Source organism: Vollenhovia emeryi, unplaced genomic scaffold (genome assembly GCF_000949405.1).
Source record: "Vollenhovia emeryi isolate VEMERY1.0 unplaced genomic scaffold, V.emery_V1.0 DF939455.1, whole genome shotgun sequence".
NCBI lineage: Eukaryota > Metazoa > Arthropoda > Insecta > Hymenoptera > Formicidae > Vollenhovia > Vollenhovia emeryi.
Genome location: NW_011966911.1, coordinates 11033 through 21170, shown reverse-complemented (window position 1 = coordinate 21170; position 10138 = coordinate 11033). Strand labels below are relative to the sequence as shown.

Sequence of the window (10138 nt, the reverse complement as noted above, 5' to 3'; positions counted from 1 at the left end):
TTGAACAATTATCGGCTTTAACGTCGCTAACCTCAAAAAACATATAATTTCACGAAACGTGCACTTTTGCTAGACGTGCTCACCCCTCAGTCTGCGGAACTAAAATAATATGAACATGTTTTTTTAATACAATATTAAAGTTAATCTCAGATTGAGTCAATGTTAAAACGTTAAATATTTGAAGACAATAGGGGCAATGTGAGCCGTCACAGATCTTCAGTGAGTAAAAAACTTATATACCATATACTTGTGGGATAAATTATAATACATGTAGTTTACATGATATTCAATAACAATTTGTTACATGGAAACGTTTCGGTCAGCGTATGTGACCCTCTTCAGTTCTACATTTGATTTCGTTGTAAACAAAGGTTAACATATGATAAACACGCGATGAGTCATTTGGAAATTTCCTATGTCTATATGACAGGCCGATTTGCGAGGGCACTACGTACTTTGTTCGTTATTATGAAGATTTGTCTGAGTATATGGTTAGATGCCTTTTCGGTCGTCGTCATGTCCCTCACCACAGTACATGTTAATGGTCAGACACTTTGTATGGTGTCGGAAGGGCTGGTCCATGTGACTGAATTGTAATAAATAAAAGAAAAAAAATGTATATCAACGAGAAATAAAACTGTAAAGACTGTAAGTTAATAGAAAGGTTTTTTAGAATTAGTTGAGAATGAGTTAACCGTAAAGGTAAAGTGAAATGTACAAGTATGCTTAAAATAAAATATGTAATACTCACTATGATGAGGAGACAGACGGAGAGACATAATAGTTCGTTATAAAGTGTGTCTTGGCCTATGTTATACTGATCGTCGACTAGAGGTGATATTTATGTTTTGGGATAGTTAAAAATTAAAGTCGTGTGAGTTGGAAGTATGATTGGTCAGAAATGTTATTGCTTGTGCCAATAATAGAAAGACAGGTGCTTGTATTTATCTTTGGTTATTCATTTTCTTCAGAAGTGGAAGATATGTGTCTCCCAAAAGTGCTGTATCTGTTTGGAGAGTGATACCGTTTTTTTGTTCGGCAATATATAACATTTCAAATTTCAATCGTCTCATTGATTCTTTGTCTAAAATTTTGGTATCATCGATATCAAAAATATGGTTATTTGTTATGCAGTATTCATGGATTACAGATGGATTGTTCAAATTTATTTTACTGTGTTCTTTTATACGGATAGCTAATAATCTGCTTGTTTGTCCTGTGTATGTTGCGTCGCAATCTTTGCATTTGATGTGATATACTACGTTGGAGTTAAATGCGTGTGGTACTTCGTCTTTGTGAACCGTGATTAGATTGTTCAATTTGTTGAAACCGTAGAATGTGATCGTTTAGTCTATATTTGTTGCCATAGTTTTAAACTTGTTGGAGAGGTCCGGTACTAAGGCAATAGCCAAAAAGGATTTATTCTGAGGAGTGTTGGTGCAATTGTAATCCGTTAGATTATATTGATATTTGTTGATTAGGTAAAATATTCGTGATGTCAAAGTTTTGAAAATAAAATCTAATGGATAGCTAGTGGACAGTAAGAAAGATATTACTAGTTTTATGTTTTCATTGTGAAATGACGGATGCGATAATATTAAGGCTCTGTCGATCAGTGAAATTGCGACTGCTCTTTTTTGGTGTATAGGATAGTTGGAAAAAAAGTTTAGGAATCTCTCTGAGAATGTAGTCTTGTGATACCAATTGAATGTCATTTTTCCTCTATTCAATGTTATAGTTATGTCTAGAAAGTTGAGAGCGTTATTAGTCGGTTTTTCTAATGTAAACTGTAGTCTTTTATGTATAGAATTGAATTTGTTTAAGAGATCTGTACAATTTTTTCCGCACAATTCCGGATCCAGAACAATGTCATCGATATATCTGTAGTATAAATGAGTGTAAAAGTTTAGTTTTTTCAGGGTTATGGTTTCCAGATCCTGCATAACAATCTCGGCCATAATGGGGGATAGTGGAGAGCCCATTGGACAACCATATGTTTGTTTGAAGATAGTGTTGTGAAACGTGAAGTATGTAGAGTCTAATACAAATTTCAGAGCATTTAAAAATTCAACGTAAGGTATCTTTGTTTTTTGAGAAATAAAATTCCATCTCTTCTCAATGCCCCGTTCCACCAAATCGATAGGGATATTGGTGAAGAGAGAAATCACAACTAAGGAGACCAAGGAGTAGCCATCAGGGATAGATTTATTTTTACAGTTTTGGACTAGTGAATAGCTATCGTTGACACTGTATTCGTTAGTAGGTAGACTGTGGATTATGATGTCGTGTAGGAAAGATGCTATGTTGTACAGTGGAGTGTGTAGAGAGGAGACGATGATCCTTAATGGTATGTTAGGTTAGGATTGTGGATCTTCGGGAGACCATAGGCTCTTGGTAGGGTTATCCAATAGAGCTGTCACATCTTTGATAACAGCTGCTTCCGATAGGGGCAACTTGACATATCCATAAATGTTTGTTTATTTTTCAGTTTGGATTGACAAATCATCATGGAAAGATACACGGTCCATCAACGCGTACAAATTGTTAAAATTTATTTTGAAAATCGTAGTTCGATTCGATCTACGCATCGTGCTCTACGCCCAATTTACGGCCTTCGTGATCGGCCTTCCGACGCAGTATTCGTCGAATTATTGAAAATTTTGAGTCGACTGGTAGTATGTGATGTTCATCATCCAACAAGACAAAGAAATGTTCGAAATGAAGTCAATACCGCCGCCACGAGGGAGAGTGTTGGCAAAGATCCGAATTTATCGATTAATCGTTCGCAGGAATTGGGTTTGTCATACGGCTCAACCTGGCGTATTTTGCGGAAAGATTTGGGTTTACACCCTTATAAGATCCAGTTGGTGCAGGAACTGAAGCCACAAGACCATGGCTTGCGTCGAAACTTCGCCAATTGGGCGCTGGCAGAGCTGGAAACAGACCATCATTTTTACCGAAAAATCTTGTTTAGCGACGAGGCTCATTTTTGGCTTAACGGCTACGTTAATAAGCAAAATTGCCGTATATGGAGTGACAAGCAGCCACAATAGTTCATGGAAACACCATTACACCCTGAAAAAGTCACTGTATGATGCGCATTTCATGCCGGCAGCATCATTGGGCCGTACTTCTTTAACGAGCAAAGAGCCCACGTTACGGTCAATGGGGAGCGCTATAGAAAGATGATCCGTAAATTTTTTTCGCAGTTTGGATGGTATGGATCTGGACAACATGTGGTTCCAACAGGATAGTGCCACTTGCCACACAGCCGGCGAAACCATCAACTTATTGAAGGAAAAGTTCAATGAAGCAATTATCTCACGAAACGGTCCGTTCAATTGGCCGCCAAGATCGTGCGATATAACGCCGCCAGACTATTTTTTGTGGGGGCATGTTAATTAAGTCTATGGCCTATGCCAACAAACCAGCAACGATTGAGGCCCTAAAAGTCAACATCCGTCGAGCCATCGATGAGATTCCGGCTGAAATGTGCGAAAATGTCGCTCAAAATTGGGTTAAGCGAATGCACTACGTCAAGCAAAGCCGTGGCGGTCATCTTAATGAAATCATTTTCCATCATTAATGTCATATTCCAGCCTTCAAAATAAAAAAATTTACGTGGCTATCTCTAACCGTTCGTATTTTATTCAATTTTAAAGATATGACTCTCTTAATGGATAACCCAATAGTATGCCATCACTGGTGTGCATACTATGTGATGGGATCTTCTCAAAGACAGGTATGAGAATAAACGGCTACTCATCCATTCCTGTCTTGACAAGCTCTTCGCCAGCTCAACACCGGTACCGAGGAAGGCGGCAGCATTGGATAAGCTCATCTCCGGGGTTAAGGAGGTTCTCAAGGCACTTGAGGCCCTCGAAGTCAAGGAGAAGCTGGGGGACTGCGCAGTGGTCTATCAGGTTCTCCTCGATCGCGTCACGCGTGAGCAATGGGAGAACGCGGTTGGTGCCACGCGCGAGTATCCAACGTTCGAGAAGCTCGAGGAGTTTTAACCTCTCGGACACGGGCTCTTGAGCGGATCGAATCAACGATGTCTCAACCAGGCCCCAGCTCAGCAACATCACCGCCGAAGAAGACCAACACTCACCAGACGACTCACCCAGGCGACTCATCGTATCCGTGTGACTGCTGTAACGCGCAGCACTTTACAGTTATGTGCGCCAAATTCAGGGACCTCTCACCGCACGACCGGCACAAGGTGGCAGTGAACAAGCGCCTGTGCTTCAATTACCTAGGGCGCCATAACGTGCGCTCATGCAAAAGCCAGAGGGGCTGTAAGAAGTGCACGGAGCGTCATCACACGATGCTGCATGACGCACATCCGACAGCGTCGCCCGCTCAAAAATCCGGTGGTTCGTCGGTCACGCCCGCGAACTGAAGAGACGGTGCAATCGTCGAGACCAGCTCACACGTCCTCTCATCCTGCTCAACATTACTCGCCACAGCCTTGGCACTGATCAGCTCATCCACAACTCATTACTCAGCGCGTCTACTCATTGACGCAGGCTCAGAACTCACCTTCGTCACGGAGAATCTCATTCGGCAGCTCAACATCCCTCGTCAATACTCAAGTATTGTCGTCAATGGAATTGCAGGCAAGGAGTGTACTCGGACGCGAGGTGTCGTGTCACTTACGTTATGCTCGACACATTCCAACTCAACTGCCACAGTTCAAGCTCATGTCCTCCGAACAGTTACATCAATCTTACCATCTCTCGAGGCAGAACCGGAAGAATAGCCGCATCTCAGAAACTTGGCATTAGCCGATCCAGACTTTCTCATCCCGCGGCCAGTTGACTTCCTCATCGGAGCAGACGCTTACGGGCAAATCATCAAGCCCAATATTATTAGGCATTCTCTACTCATGCCGATAGCGCAACTCTCCATTTTCGGATGGCTCGTTCTTGGACCAGTCAACAGAGAAGCAATACGCACATCAACGCATCATGCTTCTACTCAAGTCAACGAGGATGCTCTTAATGAGCTGTTGACGAAATTTTGGGTTCAAGAGGAGGTGCCTACTCACGATGTCAATCAACTCACTCCTGACGAGCAGAGGTGCGAAGAGCACTTCAAGACTACACACTCTCGTGATTCTGCAGGGAGGTACGTCGCCAGGATTCCACTTAAATCACCAGTGGATCTTCTGGGTGATTCGTACAACGTCGCTCATCAATGTCTCAAGGGATTACGCAGACGATTCTCAAGGGATGTGAATTATCAACGTCTCTATCAACAATTCAAGCCTGACGTACTACAACAAAGCTGCGGGTCGTGTTTAATGGCTCCAGCGCATCCACATCAGGCTACTCTGTCAACGACCTCATGTACACTGGAGCGAAATTACATCTGAACATCTCAGATGTTCTCCTCTGGATACGGAAACATCGTCACATTTTCGCTACGGACATCACCAAGATGTACAGGCAGATCAACATTCACAAGGATGACTGGGAGTTACAGCGGATACTCTGGATGGACGATCAGCTCAACGAGGTGCCATACCACTTAACAACGGTCACCTATGGGACGAAGGCCGCGCCATTCTTGACCGTAAGGACGCTGTTACAACTAGCAGAGGATGAAAGACATAATTTCCCACTGGCTGTGCCATCCATCACTCACGGCAAATATGTCGATGACATATTTGGTCGTGCAGATATGGTACAACAATTGCAGGAGGTTGCACATCAACTAAAGGACCTCTGCATGGCGGACGGCTTCCCACTAGCAAAATGGCATGCAACTCACCTCGACATACTCAAGACTGTCACCGACAGCCAAGATCAAGGCTTACCAATCACCTTCGACGATTGCGCAACCAAGATTGCGCAACTCGGACTCAAATGGCTCCCTCAAGAAGATACATTTGCATTCTCAACAAGGAACTCACGCACTGAAGGCAGACTCATAAAACGCCTCGTCTTATCTGAAGTGGCTCAGATATTCGATCCACTTGGCTTTGCATCACCCGTCGTGATCAGGGCCAAAATTCTCTTGCTGGAGCTGTGGCTGCACAAGCTCCAATGGGATGACCCACTGACATCCCAGCTCTCAACCCGGTGGCTCATCCTCAGAGAAGAACTCACAGGCTTGATCAAGCTCTCAATACCTAGGTGGTTCAACACCTGGTGCAACTCTTCTGTGGAACTACACGGATTCTCTGACGCTTCTCAATTGGCAATGGCTGCAGTCATATACATCTTCGTTCACGACTCAAACGGCGCCTCGATTTCACTTGTGTGCTCCAAGACTAAGGTAGCACCTCTCAAGCGGCTCTCAATCCCTCGACTTGAACTCACGGCTGCTCTACTGCTCTCTCGACTCATGCAATACGTCAAAGCCACTTTAAACATGGACGTCACGTCAACTCACCTGTGGACGGATTCTCTAGTGACACTCTCATGGATCAGATCTCATGCATCACGCTGGAAGGATTTTGTCAGAAACAGGGTGGCTCAAATTCAAGAACTCACTCCAGACGCTCACTGGCGATACATCCCTGGAAATTTCAATCCAGCTGATTGCGCATCACGAGGCCTCACGACTGCTCAACTTCAAAACCACTCACTTTGGTGGACGGGACCACCATGGATACTCAAACCAGACTCATGGCCGTCGCAACCAGCACTCTCCGAAGAGTTGAGTGCAACAGAAGCTCGCCCAGGCGTTTCGTTATTGACGGTTACGCCAAGGACTGATTATCATTGGGAACTCATTTAGAGGTACTCAAGCCTCACTAAACTATTGAGGATTACAGCTCTTTGTTTCAGATTCGTCTCACGATTGAGGGAGGTCCACGACTCATTGCCTGTTAGACACATCTCTCCAGAGACCTTGGAGAAAGCGAGGCTCTTCTGGATTCAGGCAACTCAAGCAACGTACTTCTCTCACGAGCTCAAGGCGCAACAAGCAGATTCACCGTTGGCAAAGGCACACGCATTCGACAGATTAACTGCGTACATCGACGCTCAAGGAGTCATTCGCGTCGGCGGACGACTCGCTCACGAAGCTCTCTCACTCGATGCGAAACAACCTGCAATATTGTCTCGTCACTCTCAGCTATCATCATTGATCATCGCTCACGCTCATCAACGGACTTTACATGGAGGCACGCAGCTTACGCTCTCGCACATCCGACAACAGTACTGGATTTTCGGCGGAAGAGCTCCTGTCAAGTCTCACATTCTGCGGTGTGTCACGTGTGCTCGGCAGAGGGGGATCCGTGCTCATCAACTGATGGGCCAACTACCCTTCTCTCGGGTTACGCAGGCACGACCGTTCACTCATATAGGTGTGGACTATGCAGGGCCACTCACCGTCAAAACGTGGAAAGGAAGACGTGCCAAGACCAGTAAAGGCTGGATTTGCGTTTTTGTCTGCTTCTCAACTTCAGCAGTACACCTAGAGGCGGTCAGTGACTACTCATCCGAAGGGTTCATTGCCGCCTATCGACGCTTCTCATCCAGACGCGGCATTGCTCACACCTTACACTCAGACTGCGGCACCAATTTCATGGGCGCGGATGCAGCTCTCAAAAGGCTGTTTATCCAGAGCACTCAAGAACATCAGCGAATTTCTCACCTGCACTCGCAAGACAACACCCGATGGGAATTTAATCCCCCAGCGACACCTCACATGGGAGGAAAATGGGAGGCCGTCGTAAAATCGATCAAACATCATCTACGGCGCACCATTGGAGAAACCGTGCTCACATGAGGAGCTCACCACATTACTCACTCAAATTGATGCAATTCTCAACTCGCGACCTCTCGAACCATTGAGTGACGACTCAGAAGACATCTCAGCACTCACGCCAGGTCACTTCTTCATAGGAAGTCCTCTCACTGCCATACCAGAGCCATCACTCACGGACCTGGCAATCTCAAGACTCTCACGATGGCAACTCATCCAGCAAAAGGCACAACATTTTTGGACACAATGGTCTCATCGTATTACCTACAACGCCAACAAGCCGACGTTGATGCTGTACTCGAGCTGTCCGGGATGAGTCGCACTGGTGAGATCGCTATGTCTATTCACTGAGTCTAGTCTCTGATGAGAGGATGGGAAAGTCCACAAAAGAGCACTCGATAACTATTCGCACTTCAAGACGCGTGTACTACGTACGGTTGCCATGAGACTAAGAGCGCCGGTAACGCACATGAAGTCGCGCCGTCGCCTCGTGTCGCGATCGGGCATGCGCGATCCTGTGGTGCCATCTCAAAATGGCACCACAGGAACAACGAGATCAAGATCGGATCATTGGTGCTCATCACCAACGAGCGGCTACCACCATGCAAATGGCCGTTAGCCCGGATAACTGCCCTACATCCTGGGAAGGATGGACTCGTGCGGGTGGTGACTTTGAAGACAGCCACTACCACTCTCATCCGACCAGTGATCAAGCTCTCCGTCCTGCCAATCTCATCATAAGATCAGGGATCATCAACTACGTTGCTGATGGCAGGCGGAATGTTCGAGATTCATTTGAATCGTTCATTTCATCCCCGGCGTGATGGCAGCATCAGCCGGGTCAGATCGTGCAGCGCCGCATGAGCGCTGCTCGCGCATGCCCGATCGCGACACGAGGCGACGGCGCGACTTCACGTGCGTTACCGGCGCTCTTAGTCTCATGGCAACCGTACACGCGTCTTGAAGTGCGAATAGTTATCGAGTGCTCTTTTGTGGACTTTCTCATCCTCTCAACAGAGACTAGACTCAGTGAATAGACATAGTGATCTCACCAGTGCGACTCATCCCGGACAGCTCGAGTACAGCATCAACGTTGGCTCAGACTCACCACGCACCGCGCACGCCGGCGCCGCGTGGACACGGCTCACGGGCATCAACGATCACCAGGCCGGCTCTCGATCAATAATATCGACCCGTGCACGTGAATACAGACTTTTCATACACTTTCTCTCTCATAGACTTCTCAAATGTAACTATACACCAATTATTAAACTGTGATACGGTAATTTTAACTCAAACGACCCGAGTCTCGATCACGTGATAGTCCACCCTAATAAGCGTGCATTCGCTCCTTGAGTCTTGTCGCTACGTCCTTTCACCCTGCTTCCATCCGCAGCGGTACCAGCGAACTCTCCTAGCGAGAATCGCTAACACTGTGCAATGGTTTTCTCTTACGTTTCTTTCCCCTCGGTGATACTTCCTTTTTTTGCAACATTTTATAACAAGTATTACATATTTTTTGGGGAACCCAATTACTGTCTTGATTTGCAATTTCTAAGCTAAAACATCAACAACCACGTAACATTTCTTAATTTTTGCAGTTGTGTTCCTTCGATTCTTTGAAATCTCATATTTGCTACAAATATAACAAAAAGCGTTTGCATCTTTGCTACATTTGTGAAATGAAGTTGATTCTTCCATATCTTGAGCTATATGCATATTTTTTCTTGTCTCATCAGACCCAACATTAAAGGGTTACAAGACTCTAGAATCCAAAGAAAAAAGCCAATTTTCGGTGATTTTTTTTCAGGAACATAATTTTTTAATTAATTATTCCTCAACAAAATGGCGGCGGCAGAGCCTTGGATCCAAAGTGTGGAAGTTGTCTCACGGGCGAAAACGAAGCTACCTCACCTTTTTAGTTGGAACAATAACCTCAGATTTTTTAAAAATATATAACATTTTCTTTTGAACCACGTACGGATTTTGCGATAAGTTGAAAATTGTTTTTATAAACTATTTTGAGTGAAATCTTTTTATCGAAAAGAGAGAGAGAGAGTGCAACTTTCTTTTCTAACACACACCATTTTTACAAAAAACGGTATTTCGCAAAATCCGTACGTGGTTCTAAAGAAAATGTTATATATTTTTTGTTAAAGGTTCTGACTTGTCTTGAGGTCTGGGAAATGAATAAAAGGGCTTCACAATCTTTACGTATTTTAGATCCGAGCGTCTTTATTGTAGCTGACTCAATTCGGACATCTTGTCTTCTTGCTATATTTTCTACAGCGTTACCAACCGCGCCCTCCGACGTAAAGAAAAGTGTACAAGTGCACTTCAACTGAAAAATAACTAAAGTACAAGGGCGCGAGATACAAAAGAAAATGTTCAAACAAAAATTAGAAAACAAAACAAATAT

General features: G+C 44.7%; 1 protein-coding gene across 1 annotated transcript; it reads left to right on the top strand.

The window, feature by feature from the left end:
• Window positions 1-5442: 5442 nt before the first annotated feature.
• LOC105557568 lies at window positions 5443-7743 on the top strand. Its single transcript, XM_012004830.1, has 2 exons — window positions 5443-6698; window positions 6798-7743. The coding sequence occupies exons 1-2, from the start codon at window positions 5443-5445 to the stop codon at window positions 7741-7743; spliced, it is 2202 nt and encodes a 733-aa protein (XP_011860220.1).
• Window positions 7744-10138: the final 2395 nt, after the last annotated feature.